Consider the following 23,486-nt stretch of genomic DNA (forward strand, 5'->3'; position numbering starts at 1 on the left):
GGGTACAACTTGGCGGCGGTCCCTACTCTGACTAAGTGCAAGGGGATACAAACAGGGAACAAGCAAGGGAAGGGGCAGTAGCCCACGGAACACCGTGAGGAAACGGAGTGGTGAACGAGCCAGTCAGGATCAGGATGTAGTGGAGTATACAAACGCAGAGCACGGAGCAGGAAGAAAGCCAGGGGCAGAGCGAAGCAGGATAAGCGGGAACTGAAGCAAGGCAGAAGCACGGCAGAAGCAGGCTGGAGCAAGGCAGCAGTGGGGCCAGGAATCCAAGAAGAATAACAAGCAATGAGGAAGAGAAAACGGCAGGTATAAATGGACAGGGGGCGGAGCTAACTCCGACTGACCAGGCCGCGATAGGCTCTCCCACTCCTGAGCCTGCCACCCTGATTGGTGGGAGCCGGTGTCAGTCTAAGAGGTCTGGCCTCAGGGGTCGACTGATTAACCCTGGGAGTATCCACAGACGTAGTGCCTGGCAGATCCTTTACAGTACAATGCTCTTTCTGGGCTAGCTGAATTAAGTGGCTTGTGATATAAGTGGAGTTATAAAACCGGATTGTGTTGCTGTATTTCTGTATTGTGTTGATGTATTTCTGTGTTTGTGAATCTGTTTTGATTGCTTGCAAATAGAAGATAGCAAAAACTGACACAATTTACAAATTTTTTATTCTTTTTTCCCTTGCAGATTTCTTCCAGATGAGCAGCTGACTAGGGGGAGGGGTTAACTGGACACAGGTGGTATAAATTATCCAGCAGAACTCATTTTGAGCTGGCTCTTTCTGGGCTAGCTGAATTAAGTGGCTTGTGATATAAGTGGAGTTATAAAACCGGATTGTGTTGCTGTATTTCTGTATTGTGTTGCTGTATTTCTGTGTTTGTGAATCTGTTTTGATTGCTTGCAAATAGAAGATAGCAAAAACTGACACAATTTACACATTTTTTATTCTTTTTTCCCTTGCAGATTCCTTCCAGATGAGCAGCTGACTAGGGGGAGGGGTTAACTGGACACAGGTGGTATAAATTATCCAGCAGAACTCATTTTGAGCTGGCTCTTTCTGGGCTAGCTGAATTAAGTGGCTTGTGATATAAGTGGAGTTATAAAACCGGATTGTGTTGCTGTATTTCTGTATTGTGTTGCTGTATTTCTGTGTTTGTGAATCTGTTTTGATTGCTTGCAAATAGAAGATAGCAAAAACTGACACAATTTACAAATTTTTTATTCTTTTTTCCCTTGCAGATTCCTTCCAGATGAGCAGCTGACTAGGGGGAGGGGTTAACTGGACACAGGTGGTATAAATTATCCAGCAGAACTCATTTTGAGCTGGCTCTTTCTGGGCTAGCTGAATTAAGTGGCTTGTGATATAAGTGGAGTTATAAAACCGGATTGTGTTGCTGTATTTCTGTATTGTGTTGCTGTATTTCTGTGTTTGTGAATCTGTTTTGATTGCTTGCAAATAGAAGATAGCAAAAACTGACACAATTTACAAATTTTTTATTCTTTTTTCCCTTGCAGATTCCTTCCAGATGAGCAGCTGACTAGGGGGAGGGGTTAACTGGACACAGGTGGTATAAATTATCCAGCAGAACTCATTTTGAGCTGGCTCTTTCTGGGCTAGCTGAATTAAGTGGCTTGTGATATAAGTGGAGTTATAAAACCGGATTGTGTTGCTGTATTTCTGTATTGTGTTGCTGTATTTCTGTGTTTGTGAATCTGTTTTGATTGCTTGCAAATAGAAGATAGCAAAAACTGACAAAATTTACAAATTTTTTATTCTTTTTTCCCTTGCAGATTCCTTCCAGATGATCAGCTGACTAGGGGGAGGGGTTAACTGGACACAGGTGGTATAAATTATCAAGCAGAACTCATTTTGAGCTGGCTCTTTCTGGGCTAGCTGAATTAAGTGGCTTGTGATATAAGTGGAGTTATAAAACCGGATTGTGTTGCTGTATTTCTGTATTGTGTTGCTGTATTTCTGTGTTTGTGAATCTGTTTTGATTGCTTGCAAATAGAAGATAGCAAAAACTGACAAAATGTACAAATTTTTTATTCTTTTTTCCCTTGCAGATTCCTTCCAGATGATCAGCTGACTAGGGGGAGGGGTTAACTGGACACAGGTGGTATAAATTATCAAGCAGAACTCATTTTGAGCTGGCTCTTTCTGGGCTAGCTGAATTAAGTGGCTTGTGATATAAGTGGAGTTATAAAACCGGAGTTGAAAAGAGGAGTTAAAGCCCCTGTGCATACTCTTCTTTTCTTTAACTTTGCCAATTGTTCGCTGTTTTGTTGTAACTGGGATAATGGACAGCAAGATTGGAGGTTTTCTTCAGTGAACAGTTTGCCATATGTATGCACGACTGGAGCCGGAGTTCCAGGGTGAATACCTCTGTGGCAGATGTGAGCATGTTGTTCACCTGGAAGCTCACATTAGAGATCTGGAGGAGCAAAATGCAACAATGAGGAAGATAGACAATCTTGAGCGGAGCATGCTGCTAACGGAGCACGCAGTTTAGTGGGTTAGAACTGGAGGGTGAAGACATGGGTGAGCAGGATCAGGTAAGTAGCTGGGCTAATGTAGTTAGGGGCAGTAGAAAGGGGTCAAATAAAAGGAAGGCCAATCCTGTATCTGATATTCCTAGCAAAATTGCCAAATTGGGCGAGGATGCGAGGGTGTCGGTCTCATAAATGGCAGACCTAGTGGATACTGATCTCCCTAACAGCCGGGAGAACAGCCCAGCTAGTAGTCGGCGGGATGGTAGTGCAGGTAAGCCAAGACAATTGATAGTTGTAGGGGATTCTATAATCAGGAAGACGGATAGAATAATTTGTCGCCAAGACCGCCTCAACCGAATGGTTTGCTGTCTCCCTGGTGCCAGGGTTCGGCATGTGGTGGAACGGGTGGACAAATTGCTGGGAGGGGCTGGTGATGATCCAGCTGTCATGGTCCACGTGGGTACCAACGACAGAATAAATGGTAGGTGGAGGAGCCTTAAGAATAATTTTAAAGAACTAGGCTACAAGCTGAAGGGAAGGACCTCCAAGGTTGTATTCTCAGGAATACTGCCTGTGCCATGCGCATCACAGGAAAGACAGAGGGAGCTTAGGGAGTTAAATGCATGGCTGAAGTCTTGGTGTAGAGGAGAAGGCTTTGGGTTCCTAGAGCACTGGGCTGACTTTTCATTGGGGTACAAACTGTATTCTGCAGATGATTTGCACCTAAATGGAAGGGGGTCCGCTGTGCTGGGGGAGAGAATTCCAGCTGGGGTGGCGGAGTGTTTAAACTAGGGCTGAGGAGGGAGGTCAATGTAGAAAATAAAGGGGTAGTCAAGTTAGAGAGGGGTCAGACTATATTGGTGGGGGGAGAAACAGACTGTGGGGAGAGGACTAGGCAACAAGATAAGGAGATCCTTTCGTTACAAAACAGCAGTGAAAATTAAAAAAAACTAATAATGTCAAATAATCACATTTCTGATACTGAAAGTGAAACATTTAAAGGCAAGTTAAAGTGTATGTTGACAAATGCCAGAAGTCTAGCAAGCAAAATGGGGGAGCTGGAGGCCTTGGTACTGGAGGAAAATATAGATATAGTTGGTGTTGTTGAAACATGGCTAGACTCTTCTCATGACTGGGCTGTAAATCTACAGGGTTTTACACTTTTTTGGAAAGACAGGACAAATAGGAAAGGTGGTGGCCTATGTCTGTATCTGAGAAGCGATATGAAGGCGAGTGTGAATGAGACATTAGAGGGTGAAGCTTGTGAGGAGGTTGAAACCTTGTGGGTGGAATTACAAAGGGAGGTAAACACTGAAAAAAAATACTTTTGGTGTAATCTATAGACCCCCCAATATAACTGAGGAGATGGAAGGTAAGCTATATAAACAGATGGAGCGGGCTGCGCAGGCTGGTACTGTAGTGATAATGGGAGATTTTAATTACTGGGATATTAATTGGTGTCATGGTTCGGCTTCAACTGCAAAGGGGAGACATTTCCTCAACCTGTTGCAAGAAAATTTTATGGGCCAGTTTGTGGAAGACCCGACTAGAGGTGAAGCTCTGTTGGATCTGGTCATTTCTAATAATACAGAGCTTGTTGGGAATGTTAATGTTCGTGAAAACCTCGGTAACAGTGATCACAATATAGTTATATTTTACCTATACTGTAAAAAACAAACACAGGCTGGGATGGCAAAAACACTTAATTTTAAGAAGGCCAATTTCCCCTAGATGAGGGCTGCAATTCAGGATATAGACTGGGAAAAACTAATGTCAAATAATGGTACAAATTATAAATGGGAGATTTTCAAATCTACTTTGGGTAATTATACTGCAAAATGTATTCCTATAGGTAACAAGTATAAACGACTAAAATTAAACCCCACATGGCTTACACCTTCTGTAAAACGGGCAATACATGACAAAAAAAGGGCATTTGAAAAATACAAATCTGAGGGTACAGCTGTAGCCTTTGTAAAATATAAAGAGCTTAATAAAATCTGTAAAAAGGTAATAAAATCAGCAAAAATACAAAATGAAAGGCAGGTGGCCAAGGATAGTAAAACAAATCCCCAAAAATTATTCAAGCATATAAATGCAAAAAAGCCAAGGTCTGAACATGTAGGACCACAAGATAGTGGTAATGGGGAGTTGGTCACAGGGGATCAAGAGAAGGCAGAGTTGCTAAATGGGTTCTTACGCTCTGTATATACAACAGAAGAAAGAGCAGCTGATGTAGCCGCTGCTAGTGCTGTTTGTAGATATGGTGCAGGCTAAATTAAATAAAATAAACGTACACAAGGCCCTGGGACCAGATGGTTTACACCCTAGAGTTCTTAAGGAGCTTAGTTCAGTTATTTCTGTCCCCCTCTTCATAATATTTAGAGATTCTCTCGTGACTGGTATGGTGCCAAGGGACTGGTGCATGGCAAATGTGGTGCCTATTTTCAAAAAGGGCTCTAGGTCTTCGACGGGTAATTATAGACCAGTAAGCTTAACATCCATTGTTGGGAAAGTGTTTGAGGGGCTATTGAGGGACTATATACAGAATTATGTGACAATAAATAGTATTATAAGTGACAGCCAGCATGGTTTTACTAAGGACAGAAGTTGTCAAACCAACCTGATTTGTTTTTATGAAGAGGTGAGCAGAAGCCTAGACAGAGGGGCCGCTGTGGATATAGTGTTTTTGGACTTTGCAAAGGCATTTAACACAGTCCCCCATAGACGTCTAATGGGTAAATTAAGGACTATAGGTTTAGAAAGTATAGTTTGTAATTGGATTGAGAATTGGCTCAAGGACCGTATCCAGAGAGTTGTGGTCAATGATTCCTACTCTGAATGGTTCCCGGTTATAAGTGGTGTACCCCAGGGTTCAGTGCTGGGACCACTATTATTCAACTTATTTATTAATGATATAGAGGATGGGATTAATAGCACTATTTCTATTTTTGCAGATGACACCAAGCTTTGTAATATAGTTCAGACTATGGAAGATGTTCGTGAATTGCAAGCGGATTTAAACAAACTGAGTGTTTGGGCGTCCACTTGGCAGATGAAGTTTAATGTAGATAAATGTAAAGTTCTGCACCTGGGTACGAACAATTTGCAGGCATCATATGTCCTAGGGGGCGCTACACTCGGGGAGTCACTTGTTGAGAAGGATCTGGGTGTACTTGTAAATCATAAACTAAATAACAGCATGCAATGTCAATCAGCTGCTTCAAAGGCCAGCAAGATATTGTCGTGTATTAAAAGAGGCATGGACTCGCGGGACAGGGATGTAATATTACCACTTTACAAAGCATTAGTGAGGCCTTATCTAGAATATGCAGTTCAGTTCTGGGCTCCAGTTCATAGAAAGGATGCCATGGAGTTGGAAAAAATACAAAGAAAAGCAACGAAGCTAATAAGGGGCATGGAGAATCTAAGTTTGAGAAAAGATTAAAAGAACTAAACCTATTTAGTCTTGAAAAAAGACGACTAAGGGGGGACATGATTAACTTATATAAATATATGAATGGCACATACAAAAAATATGGTGAAATCCTGTTCCATGTAAAACTCCCTCAAAAAACAAGGGGCACTCCCTCCATCTGGAAAAATAAAGGTTCAACCTGCAGAGGCGACAAGCCTTCTTTACTGTGAGAACGGTGAATTTATGGAATAGTCTACCGCAGGAGCTGGTCACAGCAGGGACAGTAGATGGCTTTAAAAAAGGCTTAGATAATTTCCTAGAACAAAAAAATTATTCGCTCCTATGTGTAGACATTTTTTACTTCCCCTTTCCCATCCCTTGGTTGAACTTGATGGACATGTGTCTTTTTTCAACCGTACAAACTATGTAACTGTCACGAGAATATGGTGACACAAAAATGTTTTTTAGCAAATAGTTTTATTTTTTTAAAAGTGGTAAACCATAAAACAAAACATATAAATTTGGTATCGCCGTAATCATATCAAACTGTAGAATAAGGTGAATATGTAGTTTTTACTGCCTGATTGACACCGTAAAAAACAAACAAATAATGACGTAATCGCTGTTTTTTGACCATTTCACCACACAAATATTTTTTTTTTCAGCTTCCCATTACATTATGCGGTATAATAAAAAACTATTGAAAAACTACAACTTGTCCCGCAAAAAATAAACCCTCATATGGCGATGTCGACGAATAAATAAAAAAGTTATGGCTTTTGGAAGGCGGGGAGGAAAAAAACAAAAATGGGAAAACTCAAATTGGTCTGGTCTTTCAGGGGATAAAGTCTATGCAAAGTCCTTAGCACAAGAGTACATGTAAGGGTATGCAGTGTTTTCAGCCCTTTTTCGGACCGTAAACGTCCCGAAAAACGGCTGAAAAATCGGAAGCAGAATGCTTCCAAACATTTGCCCATTGATTTCAATGGGAATTACAGCGTTCTGTTCCAGCGGGGCGTTTTTTTACTCCTCGTTTTCCGAAAACGCAGCGTAAAAAGACGCCCGCAACAAAGAAGTGCATGTCACTTCTTGGGTCGTTTTTGGAGTCGTTTTTCATTGACTCTATTGAAAAACAGCTCCGTAAAAAACGCAGCGAAAAACGCGAGTTGCTCAAAAAACGCCTGAAAATCAGCAGCTGTTTTCCCTGTTACAAAAAATGCCTTTGCAAAGTCCACAACACTATATCCATAGCGGCCCCTCTGTCTAGGCTTTTGCTCACCTCTTCATAAAAACAAATCAGGTTGGCTTGACAAGTTCTGTCCTTAGTAAAACCGTGCTTTCTGTCACTTAAAATACTATTTTTTGTCACATAATCCTGTATATAGTCCTTCAATTGCCCCTCAATCATTTTCCCGACGATGGAAGTTAAGCTTACTGGTCTATCATTACCCGGGGAAGACCTAGAGCCCTTTTTGAAATTAGGCACCACATTTGCCCTGCTCCAGACCCTTGGCACTATACCAGTCACTGATGAATCTCTAAATATTATAAAGAAGGGGACAAAAATAGCTGAACTAAGCTCTTTAAGAACTTTTGGGTGTAACCCATCTGGTCCCGGGGGCCTTGTGTACATTTATTTTAGGGAAGCCTCTACCCGTTCCTCGTTTGGGGTAACTCCAGTGACCTGTCTTTCCTTTCCCTTTGTAGTTATCTCTTTGGGGCCTCTGGGACTTAAAGGGATACTTTCTCTTGATTGGTTTGTCTTCAGGGAAACCTTTTTTCCTATCTGCCGCTTTTTCTAGAATTTTGTCCAGATCTGGCCCAAAGACATATGCTCCCTGCAACGGAATGTTGCAAAGTCTATTTTTAGAACAGGTATCTCCCTTTTGCCAGTATCTTAATTAGAGGGACCTTCTTGCTTCGTTGGTCCGTGCACCGTCCTTGGCCGGAAATCAAATAAATTCTGCTGAGGCATCCGCTAGAAAACCTGTTGTTGCTTTCAGGAGAGGGATAGACAACTAATTGATCTCTGGGTGTTTTTCCCTAAAGTGTTTTTTTTAGCTCCCCTATCCATATACAAAGGGTTCTTGCTACCGACGTGTACGCAATGTTTGATTTCATATTAAACATAGATGCCTTCCAGGCTTTTTATAGCAGACAATCTGACTTCAGATCCATGGTATCGGTTAGTTGGGCTGAATCCTTAAAGGGTAGAGACGTTTGTTTAACTACTTTTGCCATCTGTCCATTTTTGGGAAGTCCTCCAAAAAACTTGTTTCTTCCTCATTGAATTGTAGTCTATTTCTAAATTCATAGGAGATGCCCTTTTTTTCTCTGGGTCTTTCCACTTGTCATTTATTAATTCTATTAAGTTCTCATTAATTGGAAAAACACGTTTTTTTCCTGTTCTTATAAACCACAAATCATATCATCTTGAATGTTCATAGTATCTCTAATTGCTTTAAGTAGATCATCTATATAGTCGAAGGAAAAATAATATTTTTTATCATCCTCCTGAGCCCCCTCCAGAATTATACATTCTAATTCATCTACATCCTTTGGGTCTTTAAATGAGCAAGAGGCTCCCTCATTTATAGAATCAGATGGAGCCTGGGTTTGTAATTTTGACTTCTTATACAGGGCTGTTATGGCTGTAGTTTGTGACTGTAATGATAATAAGGAGGCTTGAACTTCCTCCCTAATCATGGATAGTAAATCCTCCATTAAAGAGGGTTGTTCAGCTTTAACTATCGTAGTGATGCAGGATGAGCAGAGTTGTTTTTAAACGCATCTGACAGCTTCTTGGCACAGATAGCACACTTTTTAGATGTGGCCCTTTTGGGTTCACCATGCTTATGTTTCTGGCATCCCCCTTTCTCAACCTGGTAAAAGAGAGGAGAAGGAGAGTCCCCAGCTAGAAATAAGCTATATGACATTATGTATCACACATTCCACCCCCCACCCCTAATATAAGGGAAACTCACAGGATGAGACAGGCAGGGGACCTCAGGTTCGTCAAACTGGAACCCCACCAGATCGGTGCGAGGAAAGGACATCTTAGGTATTGAGTAATAACCACAGACCTCAGAGCAGAAAGCACATGGCAGACTCACTGAACATGCTGGTCATTTACCTGATCCACGCTCCTGATCCATTCCCCACTTGTGACGTCACACACGGATCACCCGACACCCTGACCACATTGATGCGGCCGAAGCTGGAGGACCCCACATGGTTTGTGCAGCCAAGCGGAAGTCTGATACATTGCTCAGCTTTAGTCCCCCGGGACCGCAAGCGGACAGGTGAGAGTTTTTAGGGGAAAGGAAGCCGCCAGGCACATTTCCCCCTAAATGGAATAGCCGTAAGGAATAGTCCCCCGATCCAGGCTGTCATTGCCTTCTCTGGGCAGAGCTCTGTTGGTTGTAATTTTCTTCAAACCCCACCACCTTAGGGGGGAGAGGATCCTCTCTCCATCCTAACTCCTGTAGGGACAGGAAATACACTGATGGGAGGCTGAGGGTAGGGCCTGTTAAGTTGTCTCTGTTCCTGTCCCCACAGAGGTCAAGGGGTCATCCTCCTAGTGTGCCGTCATGGGGGACTAAATGGAAAACAGGCATGATTTGTGTGGTAAGTTAGCTAGAGGGCAAATCCTACCTGGTCGGTGAGTATTACCTTAGACATAAGGGATTGAAGACGAGTAGCTATAATTCTTTCAATTTAATTTGACTTCAGTATGAATTAAGGAAGTGGGGTGGTAGCTCGTGCAAGGAGAAGGATCCTGTCCGAGCATAGGTCGAACAGCAATATGTGCAAGTATAGAATTGCTTTTTAATCCTTTCACTACCATGGATGTATGTAGTATGTCACAACTTTAAGCACCCAGAATCTTAGATTTCAAACCATACCAAGTGCAATATTTGGGCGAAGCACTTGTTTGAAGTTGGAAAACAAAATTAAAGATTTACTTCCTGTTTCTGTCTCTGTGTAAAGGTAGGGGTAGAAGGGGGAAGCTTCAATAGACAGCAGAAAGACTAACCAAAGCCTGTTACGGTCATATCTCTCCCTGTACAGCATTTCAGTGTCCCCAGGGATGTAATACATGAATTTTTCCTTCATTTTATCACCCCCACTTAATGATAACTGGTTGTTACATTTAAGGGGTCTTTTTTACACTAAGAGAGTGAGAAGCTAAACAGTTTCTCATCTACTCATATCCTGCACATAATCAAGCAATTTGTCTACTTTGTGACTCAAATGTTTACTGGAATCTGTAAAAAAAATATTTTGTGCATCTTGGCAAAAGTGGCATGTATGAACTTTACACATCTTGAAAGGCTCTATTAGGTGAGACTTTTAGCCACAAACTTGAATTTGTATGCATTTTGTAATGACAGGGTAGGGAGACAGACAGGTGAGCCCTAATCTACCCGCCACTCAGTCCCTGCCTACTTGCAACGACCTGTCCTAAGCGACGGGGTACAACTGGGCGACGGACCCTACGCTCAGTAAGTGCAAGACAGACAAAACAGACAGGGGTACACAGAAGCAGGGAAACGGGGAAGCTGCCCACGGGAACACCGTGAGCAACAAGAGTGGTGAACGAGCTGAGTCAAACCAGGAGAGAGCGAGGTACAAAACGCTGAGCAGGAGAGTGGTCAGAAAACCAAGGTCAATAACAAGCAGAGGATCCGTAGTACAAGTAGCAGCAGCAAGCCAGGAAACAAGCATAGAAGAGTCACAGGCAAAGGAGGAACAGGAAAGGCAGGTATAAATAGACTGTGGGCGGGAACTAGCTCCGTCTGGCCAGGCTGTGATAGGCTCTCCCACACCTAAGCCTGCCATCCTGAGTGGTGGAAGATGGAGTCAGTCTCACAGACATAGGACCAGGTGCAGACCTATTGCCCACGGGCGTCGACACAGAACCTGTGTCTGGCAAATCCTTTACAGTACCCCCCCTTTTATGAGGGGCCACCGGACCCTTTCTAGGTGGACCTGGTTTATTGGGGAAATGAAGGTGGAACCTACTGAGCAATACCCCAGCGTGAACATCCCGGGCGGGTACCCAAGTCCTCTCCTCAGGCCCGTATCCTCTCCAATGGACCAGGTACTGGAGGGAGCCTTGGACCATCCTGCTGTCCACAATCTTGGCCACCTCGAATTCTACCCCCTCAGGGGTGAGAACAGGGACCGGAGGTTTCCTCGAGGGAGCCAAGGACGGGGAGCAGCGTTTAAGGAGGGAGGCATGAAAGACGTCGTGCACTCGAAAAGACGGGGGCAACTCCAGTCGGAAGGAGACAGGGTTAAGGACTTCAATGACCTTGTACGGCCCTATAAACCGGGGAGCAAATTTCTTAGACGGGACTTAAAGGCGCAAATTTTTAGAAGATAGCCACACCAGATCCCCGACCACAAACAAGGGGTTAGCAGAACGTCTTCTATCTGCCTGAGTCTTTTGTATGCTCTGGGACGTCTCTAGGTTCTTCTGAACCTGGGCCCAGACTGTGCACAGTTCCTGATGAACGACATCTACCTCGGGATTGTTGGAACTATCAGATGAAACGGAGGAGAACCGTGGATTAAACACAAAATTACAGAAAAAATGTTGACAGTCAGAGATAAAACACCATAAATATTGTTCTAGAGACTGATTAGTCCTCTCCGTTTGGCCAGTTTCAAGATGGAAAGCCGAGGAGAAGGACAGATCAATCTCCAACTTTTTACAGAAGGCTCTCCAAAACAATGAAACAAATTGTACCCCTCTGTCAGAAACAATATTGACAGGAACCCCATGGAGACGCAGGATGTGTTTGATAAACAAGGTAGCTAACGTCTTACCATTAGGTAGTTTCTTGAGGGGCACAAAGTGGCACATCTTACTGAAGCGGTCTAATACAACCCACACCACCGACTTGCCTTGAGATGGAGGCAAATCGGTGATAAAATCCATGGAGATATGGGTCCAAGGTCTCTGGGGAATGGGCAAAGAACATAGTAAGCCCGCTGGTCGGGACCTGGGAGTCCTGGACCTGAACAAACTCAGGTAGCGTGTTCACCTCCTCAGGGGTTGAAATAGAATTAACAGAAAAACATGACGTCAAGCATTCATTACCCCATTTGGTAAGATCCCCAGTATTCCAGTCAAACGTGGGATTATGTAACTGCAACCAGGGAAGGCCTAAATCCAGATCGGACGATAATCCCTGCATCAACAGTACAGAGCACTGCTCCAAATGCATGGAGCCAACAAGGAGTTCAAAAACAGGGGTATGCTGTGTAAAATAACCATTAGCAAGAGGAGTGGAGTCGATACCCACTACCGGGACAGGTTTAGGCAAATCAATCAAAGGCATAGCTAGAGACATAGCAAATTTCACAGACATGATATTAGCAGAAGAGCCTGAATCCACGAAGGCACTGCCGGTAGTAGACCTACCACCAAAAGAGACTTGAAAGGGAAGCAAGATTTTATTCCGTTTCATATTTACGGGAAATACCTGTGCGCCCAAGTGACCTCCCCGATGATCACTTAGGTGCGGAAGACTTTCCGGCTGCTTATTCTTACGCCTAGGACAGGTGTTCACTTGATGCTTGTCATCCCCACAATAGAAGCAGAGACCATTCTTCCTGCGGAACTCTCTACGTTGTTGGGGGGACACGGAGGCCCCGAGTTGCATAGGTACCTCCGAGTCTTCCGTGGAAGAACGAAGCAACGGAACCTCGGGAGAAATCATGGGGGAGTCAGAGGAGAAAACACAAAAACGTTCAAGTTGTCGTTCCCTGAGACGTCGGTCAAGTCGTACCGCTAAAGCCATAACCTGGTCTAGGGAGTCAGAAAAGGTATAGCTAACTAGCAGGTCTTTCAGAGCGTTCGACAGACCCAACCATTACTGGCACCTTAAGGCAGGGTCATTCCAACGAGAAGCTACGCACCACTTCCTAAAGTCAGAACAATACTCCTCAACAGGTCTCTTACCCTGACGTAAGGTCACCAGCTGACTCTCGGCAAAGGCAGTCTTGTCAGTCTCGTCATAAATGAGTCCGAGAGCAGAAAAGAAAAGATCAACGGAGGAAAGTTCAGGGGCGTCAGGAGCCAAGGAGAAGGCCCATTCTTGGGGCCCTTCCTGGAGCCGGGACATAATTATACCCACCCGCTGGCTCTCAGAACCTGAGGAGTGGGGCTTTAAGCGAAAATAGAGCCTACAACTCTCCCGAAAGGAGAGAAAAGTCTTCCGGTCCCCTGAGAACCGGTCAGGCAACTTGAGGTGGGGTTCGAGAGGTGAGGTGAGGGGCACTACCATGGTAGCATAAGGCTGGTTGACCCTCTGAGCCAGGGCCTGGACCTGTAGGGAGAGACCCTGCATTTGCTGAGTCAGGGTCTCAAGGGGGTCCATAGTAGTGTCAGGGACCAGGGTAGACTAGGTATATGGGCTTGTGATTATGTAATGACGGGGGTAGGGAAACAGACAAGTGAGCCCTAATCTACCCGCCACTCAGTCCCTGCCTAATTGCAACGACCCGCCCTAGGCGACGGGGTACAACTGGGCGACGGTCCCTACGCTCAATAAGTGCACGACAGACAAACAGACAAGGGTACACAGAAGTTGAGGGAAATGGGGCAGTTGCCCACGGCAACACCGTGAGCAACAAGAGTGGTGAACGAGCCGGGTCAAAACAGGAGTGTACGAGGTACCAAACGCAGAGCAGGAGAGTAGTGAACAAGCCGAGTCAAACCAGGAGTGTACGAAGTACCAAACGGAGAGCAGGAGAGTAGTCAGTAAGCCAGGGTCAATATGAAGCAGGGTCAAATAGTTCAAGAAGCTGCAGCAGGGCCAGGAAATCAAACGAGAAGAATCACAAGCAAGGAGGAACAGGAAAGGCAGGTATAAATAGACAGAGGGCGGGAGCTAGCTCCGTCTGGCCAGGCTGTGATAGGCTCTCCCACTCCTAAGCCTGCCATCCTGAGTGGTGGAAGATGGAGTCAGTCTCACAGACATAGAAGCAGGTGCAGACTGATTACCTATGGGCGTAGACACAGAAGGTGTGCCTGGCAGATCCTTTACAACTATACAATTGTATTGTACGGTCTTATTCCCTTGAGTAGCAGCAAAGCAAGTAGTTTAACGTTAGTATTAGGAAAAGGTAGGGGAACTAGGCATAACCCTAGTGACCCTGAATATAAAGGAGGTAGTAATAGTGGGTGACACAAGTAGGTGAAACCAGCCCTTTTACACCATCCATTGGGTGTGATATTCTGCTAAAGTTGTAAAGCATAAGTTAAACTCAGTACAGGCATCTTCCATTTTAGACCGCAAATCTAGGTTAGCGTTCGCCTTCTGCTGTCTAACTAAAGCTAAGTAAGTCGCTTCTTTATCTTTAAGAGTTTGGTCTCTAGTTCTTTTAAGCCGCGAGGCAATCTGAATAAGTTTCCCTCTAAGGGTAGCTTTGTGGACCTCCCAGTTGATTGCCGGGGAAGTGTCAGTCGCACAGTTAAGTTGGAAGTACTGTTCAAGTTTTGTTGTAATTTCTTTGAATATTTGGGGTTTGTTAGGAGGGATTCATTCAAATGCCATAAACTAGACCTAGGCTTAAGCCAGAAGCAATCCAATGTAAGCGACACCAAGTCATGATCTGACCACGAAATGGGATGTATTTTGGCACGAAGTAGTCTATTTAAGAGCTGAGATGGAAGGAATAGATGGTCTATATGAGAATAAGATGAATGGGCGAGTATAAAAGGTATAATCCCTGGTGGAGAGATTAGCAGATCTCCAGGCATCCACAAAATCATGGGAGTGTAAAATATTGTATAACTGCAACCCCTGTTTAGGGAGGGGATGAAGGGAGGAGGGACCTGCGATCGTTTTGTCAAGGAGGTGATCCAATGATATATTAGATTCCCCACCCAAAAACACTTTACAAAGGAGATGAGGAAGTAAGTGTCTAAACATGGCGTTAAAATTTTTTATTTGTCCTTCGTTTGGTACGTAATAAGCGATAGACGTAACATGAGTGTCCTGTAGTGTACCATTCACAAGCAAATACCTGCTCTCAGGATCTGCCACCGTGGTTTGATGTGTGAAGGCAAGATTCCTTTTGAGAAAGATGCCAACTCCTTTCTCTCTTTGCCGCAGCAACCGCTAGGTAATACAAAGGATAATGATTGTGCATAAATTTAGGACAAGAGCTAGTGGAGAAATGCAATTCTTGTAAAAACACAACATCCCAATGCAAGAATTTATATGTTTGGAAAGCATTATGCTATTTAGTCGAGTTGAGGCCTTGAACACTGTGAGTGACAATGTTAAAGGAGGATGGAGGGTCAGTCATGATCTAAATGTTCACAGAAAGCACAACATCGAAGCCACTCAGCCATCATAAGAAGGGGACAGAAAAGAAGGGAAGAGAAGCAAAAGTTAAAAAAAAAAGAAAAGACAATAAACAGATGTTATTTTGGTACATATAGCAAGATGTAATACATCGCCCAAACAGGACCATAAGGAATGTTGAGAGCGCCCCACCCCAAGAACAATACAATATCAGTGGGGTCTCTCAAGATCCCAAGAAGGGCATGCCATCAACCAACAGAAGGGCCCGTTCTCACTAGCTCAGCCCCTATCTATCTGAAAGACAACAGCAAAAAATACCACAAGAATAAAGGCAAAAGCAATGTGAAAGTAAATGTTAATGGCCAGCATCAAAAGGAACCCGTTTGTGAAGAAAGTTAATTCCAGTCGCAGGATCCCATGAGGTGAGGAGTGCATCCAGATGACATCAAGGATTGGCAAGCTCAGGCATTAGAAGCTGAGGGTCGGGCCGAAGATCTGGAACTCCAAAGCGGCTGAAGACGTGCTGTAGAGGAGGAGGCAGGCGGTGGCGATTTCCTCAGCGGGGGAGTGCCATCTTTCTAAATAAGACCCAAGCGTTCCAAAATGGCTTCTCCGTCCCGGAGATAAGCATAGCTTTGTGACCGATTGCAGTAGGGAAAATTTATGACGAAAAGGGAAGGTCCATCGATATCTGTTCTCGTGACAAATCAGGAATTGAAGGAGAGGTTTTAAGGAATGACGCCTCTGGATCGTACGAGGAGCCAAATCCGCAAAGATCTGAATGTTGCAGCTACGCAGTTATAGCTGTTCTGAGGACCTGAAGGCTTTTATGACCCTTTCCTTGACAGAATAACGATGAGGCTTGACCAGCAAATCTCTGGGCAGACCATCTGTACAAGGAGCCATAAGTGCCCTTTGTACTCGGTCAAAATATTGTTCCAATAAATCAGGAACGAGCTGCTTGAAAAGATCATGAACTGTAGTTTCTAAATCTAGAATCTCCGACAGCCCTCTTATACGGAAATTTTCCCGCCTGGATCTATTTTCCATGTCTTCCAGCTTAGAGTGGGCTTCCTCAAGCTGTTGGTATATATCATCAATACAATCAGAGTGCTGATTAATATTCGTCACCGTATTATCAATTTTAGCATCCATTGTTTCCATCCTAGAACCCAGAGCTTGAAAATCAGCTTTAACTTCAGACATGATCTTTACACATGTTTTTACCAGCTCTTGCTGTAAAAGTTGCGAAAATCGTGCAAGAAGAACTTTGTCTCCCGAATATATCCCCCGAGGATAATGGCGGAGGCCCCTCCTGCCCAGCCTGTCCAATTGAAAACCTTCGAACCGGAGGTTCTACAGAGGAAGCATTAGAATCCTCATCCCCAAATAGATCTGAGGCAGGGCTTGGGCTCTCAAAAAAAGGGGTACCTCCATCCACACTGTGTATCGAGGGTGCCTGCAACTGAGGAGAGTGAGGCGGGACCGGTGCCATCATGGCCTGTGCACTCTGCAATGGAGTCGCCATTTCTGCAACCGTCGATCTGGTCACAATCCCAGACTTTTTGGCATTCCCTTTCGCCATCAAAAGATCCCTGAGATGAAGCAGGCAGGATTCCAGTGGAAGACAAGCGAGGTGAGTGACTAAAAATAGCTTGTAGTAGCTGGATACTCCCGTTGAGGTGCGGGGCTCTAGTGACACACGTCCACCATCAGTCCTGCGCACATGCGCCTCAGCACCCCAACATTTGAAAAGCAATTTCTCCAGAGTACGGCAATACCCCACATGTGGTCATAAACTGCTGTTTGGACATACGGCAGGGCTCAGAAAGGCAGGAGCGCTATTGGGTGCCATGTCTCATTTGCAAAACCCCTGAGGTACCAGAGTACAGTGGATGCCCCCAAGAAGTGATCCTATTGTGGAAACTACACCCCTCAAGGCATTTATCCTTTGCCTGGACATATGACAGGGCTCAGAAGTAAAAGAGCACCATGCGCATTTGAGGCCTATTTTGGTTATTTTTACAGCATTGGTCCACAATTGCAGGGCTCTAAGGTCAGATAGTAAAACAAACCCCCAAGTAGTGACCTATTTTTTGGAAACTACATCCCTTAAGGCATTTCAAGGGGTGTAATGAGCATTTTGACCCCAGAGGTTTTTTTCCACTGATATGGCATTTTAGTGCACAATATGTTGTGCCCAGTTTGTGCCACTGAAGACAAATATCTCAAACTTTTAAGTGTGTTCTCCCGGGTATGGCAACATTATTTTTTTCTACATATATAACGGAGATAGCATATCTATAAGACTAAAGCTCCTATAGCTACACCGCTGGATAGAATTGGATACATTGTCTCAGCAGACAGTATCACACATGATAGGCTTAGATACAGGGCCCCAGCAGACAAAACACATGATAGATTTAGGGCTCATTCGGACGAGCGTGAATCTCGTCTGTGTGCTGTGCGTTGAAATAACGCACAGCACACGGACCCATTGATTTCAATGGGGCTTTTCACACATGCGTGAGTTTTCACGTAGCGGGTGTCCGTTGCGTGAAACTCACTGCATGTCCTATATTTGTGCGTTTTCACACAACTGGTTGTCCATTGAAGTCAATGGGGGCGTGAAAACCACGGAAAGCACACGGACGTCATCCGTGTGCAGTCCGTGTTTCACGTATCAATTACATTGGGAAAAAAATGTGCTTGCAAGTGCGTGAAAAAACATGCCACACGCAAGGCACACTGATGCAATACGCAACGCACATGACCAGATTTATGCACGTTTTTTAAGGGAGTAAATCTGTCACACTCGTGTGATTGCAGCCTTAGATACAGGGCCCCAGCAGTAAGTATTCTTGTACTAACCCTCAAGGCCAAATTTGGCATTTCTGGGGACCCAAGCATAGTTATGTCTCGGGGATCTAATCAAAGACACCTGTAGAGAGTTCCCAACACAATGCCCCCTGTATATAGTGTCACAACCCCCCTTTATGGTTCCACACACAGTCCCCTACCATACATCCCCTTGTAGACAGTGCCATGCAGTCCCCTGTAGGTAATCCCGCATACCCACCTTGAGTCAGCAGACAGTATCACACATGATAGACTTAGATACAGTGCCCCAGCAATCAGTATTACACATAATAGGTTTAGATAAAGGGCCCCAGCAGTAAGTATCCTTGTACTAACATACGTCCACCGCCCAAAAAAATGTGTGTGCGTGTGTATATATATATGTATGTGTGTATATAAATCTGAGACAGCATATCTGTAGCACTCTGATCCTATAGCTAAGGATAGGATTAGATACAGTGGCTCAGCAGACAGTATCACACATGATAGGCTTAGATATAGGGCCCAGCTCGCTGACATTGCAGCTCCAACGCTGGACCCAGGAAAGGTAAGTATAATAATTGTGTTACTAATTTTTTTTTTGTGTGTTTGTGTTTTTTTACAGGTTCGGCTGTTGAACTACGTCAGATTCGAGAACTGCTTTGATGATGGCTATTTTTTATTCTCAATAAAATGGTTAATGAGGGTGTTTCTTTTTATTTCAATACAATTTTATTTTTAAGTCCTTGTATTTTTTTTTAAATGTTATTACTACTGTCATATTAATAGCTGCTGGCTGATTGACAGCATTCATTAGTAAGGCAGGGCTTAGTGTTAGCCGGTGCAGAGGCTAACACTAACCCCCATTATTACCCCCGGTACCCACCGCCACCAGGGGTGCTGGGAAGAGCTGGGTACGATGCAGTACCCGATCATCTGTAGGATGGTCGGGCAATGGGGTGGCCGCAGGCTGGTGTTATTAGGCTGGGAAAGACCAAAAAGAATGGCCCTTCCCACCCTGGTAATTTTAGGCTGCTGCTGCTATGTTGTATCTGGCTGGTTATGAAAAATGGGGGGGGTGTCGTTTTTTCCAATTATTTATTTAAAAAATTGGTCTCCCCAATTTTTATAAACACCCATATACAACACAACAGCAGCAGGCTAGCTTTACCAGGGTGGGAAGGGTCACTGTTTTTGGCTTTTTCCAGCCTGATAATACCAGCCTGCGGTGGCCCCAGTGCCTGACCATCGCTACAGATCGTACCCAGTTTTTCTCAGTACCCTTGGTGGGGGTGGGTACCAGTGTAATAATGGGGGTTAGTGTTAGCCTCTACACCGGCTAACACTAAGCCCCGCCTTAGTAATGAACGCTGTCTATCAGTCAACGGCCATTACTTAAGCGGTAGACTTAGATACAGGACCCCAGCAGACTGTAACGTTACACTAACCCTCCTCTTCAGCTCCAGGTGCAGCAGATGTTCCGACACCATCTAGCGTTGTGACGCCATCCTTGGTGCACAGCGTCGTGACGTCATAACTCGAGAAGGCGTCAGGACTTCCGCTGCGCTCAGGAAGGAAGATGGGTAAGTATGTGTCATTACTATAGTAACAGGGGCCTGTGTATTTTATTACATAGGCCCCAGTTACTATAGTAACTTTTATATATTGCGACCCGAATGTGACAGTCGCCGGGGATACAGGGTATCAGGCCCCGAAGGCCTGGTGCTAGCGATGCCCCTGGCGATGCCATATATGTAGACATAAACTGCTGTTTGGGCACACTGCAGGGTTCCCAAGTGAGGGAGCGCCATTTGGCTTTTGGAGCGCAGATTTTGCTTGGTAGTAGCTCTTTTTGTGGTTTTACTTATATTTCAGTTTATAATGTTAGGGCATATGTAAGCTGCGCAGAGTACATCAGGGCATAATAAGAGGGTATAATAATGTGGTAAATAAATAATAATCCACAGATGTGTGGCCAGTGTCGCACTAAATAAATTATGCCCAATCTTACCCGCTTTTAGAACACACTCTGCACATTTTGTGTCGTCATATTCTGAAAACCATAACTTTTTTATTTATTTCTTAACGGAGCTGTGTTAGAGCTTATTTGTTGCGGGACAATCTGCAGTTTTTATTGGTACAATTTTGGGGTACATGCGATTTTGTGATGACATTTTATTCAAATTTTAGGCAAGCAAGGTGACCAAACTCCAGCAATTCTGGTAATGTTTGATTTTTTTTAAATTTTTTTTTTACAGTGTTCACCGTGGGCTATAAATTACATTTTTACTTTATTCTACTGGTCGATACGATTACAACGATACCTTATATAAATAGTTTTTTCATGTTTTGCAGCGTTTGCGCCCCATTCTGAGAGTCATAACTTTTATTTTTCAGTCAAAAAGCTGTATAAGGCCTCATGCACATGGCCATGATTACGGGCACGGCAGGCCGCTGGCGGCTGCGGACGGCCACCTGCATCTTCGGCCTATGCTCCCATACAAAGTATGGGAGAACGGACCGTAAAAAGCAAAAGATAGGACATGTCCTATCTTTTGCGGATTCTTTCTACGGCCTGGACACCATCCTGCAAATATACAGGAAGGTGTCCGTCATCAATAGAAATGAATGGGTCCGTAATTTCGGTCTGCAATTACGGACGAAATCATAAGGGCTAGATTTTTGAGAGACAGGTTGTAGTTTTAATTGGTACTATTTTGGGGTACATATGACTTTTTGATCACGTTTTATTCTATGTTTTGGGAGGAGTGGTGACCAAAAAAATAGCGATTCAGGCATAGTTTTTTATTTTTATTTTTTCTGTGATCTACGTGCAGCAAAAATAACATTACAGTTTTATAGTTTGAGCCGTTACGAACGCGCTGATGCCAAATATGTGTACTTTTTAAACATTTAGTTTTTTTCAACTATAAAAAAAAGTCTTATAGGAAAAAAGTTTTTGCTTTTTAAACTTTTTCTTTACATTTTTATAAACTATTTTAACTTTTTATTTTTTTTGTCCCACTAATGGACTTGAAGTCCTGCACCTCTGATCTTTATTCTAATACATTGCACTACCCACGTATTGCAATGCACTTGAGCTGTTAGCTATACACTGACAGCAAGCCTATTAGGCTCCGCCTCCGGACGGGGTCCTAATGAGCTTTCGTACATGGCAGACCAGGAGGCCATTGTTAGGCCTCTGCCATAGAAACCATCGGCACCCCCGTGATCGTTTTTTATAGCGGCATCTCAGGGGTTAATGGCAGGGATCTGATCTTTCTTGCCATTACAGCAGAGTTTCAGCTGTTACATACAGCTCACACCTACGGCTGATGGCGCAGGCTCAGCTTCTGAGCCCGCACCATCTTCTTTTTGCAACTGGAAGCCTTTTAGGCCCCGTCTCCATGCGGGGCCTAACAGGCTTCCTTTCATGGCAGACAGGAGGCCATTGTTAGGCCTCCGGTTGCCAAAGCAGCCACCAGTAACCCTGTGATCATGTCGCGGGGGTACTGATCGGTTAGTAACCCCATAGATGCAGCGCTTGCTTTTGAGCGCTGCATCTAAGGGGTTAATAGGCTGGATCGGAGGCTAGCTCTGGTCCTGGCCTTGCAGCAGGGTGTCAGCTATAATATACAGCTGACACCCACTGGTGATGGTGCAGGCTCAGCTTCTGAGCCCTCACAATCACCACAACTTACAGTTATGTTGAGTTGCTGGAATTTATTGCCCTGAGCGAAGTAACTGTACATCGGATGTCGTTAAGGGGTTAAAAAAAATGGGAATGTATGGCAGCAGTGAGAAGGGTAGAATTAAAGATATTTTTTTTTTAATCCAGTATCATAATTGTATAAATAGGTTTTGTGTTATTAAGAAATGTCATTGTTCAATTCTTTCTCAGGATCGTAGGGGTCCCAGAGATCGGATCCCCACCAATCAAATTCATGGAATATCCTAACGATATGTCATAACTTTGAAAGCTGGGATTAACACTTTAAAGGGGTTTTCGCATAATCAATATTTATCACCTATCCACAGGATAGGAGGTAAATATCTGATCGGTGGGAATCTAACTGCTGGGACCCCCACTAATCACGAGAACGGGCTTACGTTGCCGTTCTTGGGAGGTCCATAGGAATAGAGCGGTAGTGAACATACTCAGCCACCGCTCCATTCATTTCTATAGGGCTGCCGAAGATAGCGCTCGGCAACCCCAAAGAAATGACTGGAGCGGTAGTCAAGCATGCGCACTAACGCTCCATTCCTGTGGGGCTCCCAGGAACAGCAAGTTAAGACCGTTCTCGTGATCGGTAGGGGTCCCAGTGGTCGGAGCACCACCAATGAGATATTTATCACCTAACCTGTGGTTAGGTGCTAAAAAAAATTTATGGAAAAACTCCTTTGAAAAAACACTCCCGCAAATTGCTTGTTTGCACTCCCGTTTGTAAATGTGATTGCATACATTATACTGGGATTAAAAATACTCATCTATTTTTAGCCTCCTTTGGTCCTTCCGTTGGACCACGTGAACCCCAATCTGACTAGCCGAAGCCTACAGTGTCTAATGTGTGGACCGAAAGCTGGTTACTCTATTCGTTACTATAAGATTCTGATGTGGGTGAATAGAAAAACTAACTTCCGAGGCTGAAAATAATAAATAAAGTACTCACTTAGTATTTTTAACCTCATTATCATGTATGCTATCGTATTTACAAATGGCACAAAAACGAAAAAACAATTGTGGGAGTGCTTCTTCAAGTATTAACAGCAAAATAACAATGAACTACTTACTCAGATATGGAGGCACACTTAGGCTTTATTTTCTCACAGTGCTCTGCACTCTGATTTCCATCCATCAAGAAACATGATCTGCTATTTTCTGTGAAAGAAAAGCAAACTGATATTACGTAACACACATCTAGGGAATGTCCTCAAAAAAATAAAATTACAAGATATATACCATCTATAAGGCAAAGTTTTCACATTGCTATGGTATCTTAATTTGAATATCTAGTACAGATTGGGAACAACAATTCAAAGCCTAATTCCCCAACAAAAAGTCTCCTTTCCCAAAATGTAGGCAAATTGACACCCTTTTATTTCAAATAATCTGACTTCCATCCCCTATTGACCACAAACCCTCCAAACTTAGTCCAGGAGTTGGAGTCATCTACCACTGCTTCTAGCTTTATGAACAGAGCCTCCCTGTCCCTAATTCTCCAAGCCTCCTATTATTGTCTGTGCGGTAGTCGAACATGCACGCTGCCCCTCTATACAACTCAATTGGAGGTATGGCAGCAGTGGGATTAAAATTTGTAACAGCAGGTTCCCTGTTTTGCCGACAAAGACATACACGGCAGGGGGGGGGGTGTTGCGGTGTATAGCGCCATGGAAAATGATTCTAATAATC

General features: G+C 44.0%; 1 protein-coding gene across 5 annotated transcripts in view; it reads right to left on the reverse strand.

Moving 5' to 3' along the window:
* Positions 1-23,486, reverse strand: part of PCNX2 (pecanex 2) — a 934,799-nt gene that overhangs the window by 749,282 nt on the left and 162,031 nt on the right. For all 5 annotated transcript variants that reach the window (XM_075862603.1, XM_075862600.1, XM_075862601.1 and 2 more), the window contains exon 7: positions 22,868-22,955. In XM_075862603.1, the coding sequence (XP_075718718.1) occupies positions 22,868-22,955 (88 nt within the window). The remainder of the gene's footprint in view (positions 1-22,867; positions 22,956-23,486) is intronic.

This window comes from Rhinoderma darwinii, chromosome 4 (assembly GCF_050947455.1).
Source record: "Rhinoderma darwinii isolate aRhiDar2 chromosome 4, aRhiDar2.hap1, whole genome shotgun sequence".
Lineage (NCBI taxonomy): Eukaryota > Metazoa > Chordata > Amphibia > Anura > Rhinodermatidae > Rhinoderma > Rhinoderma darwinii.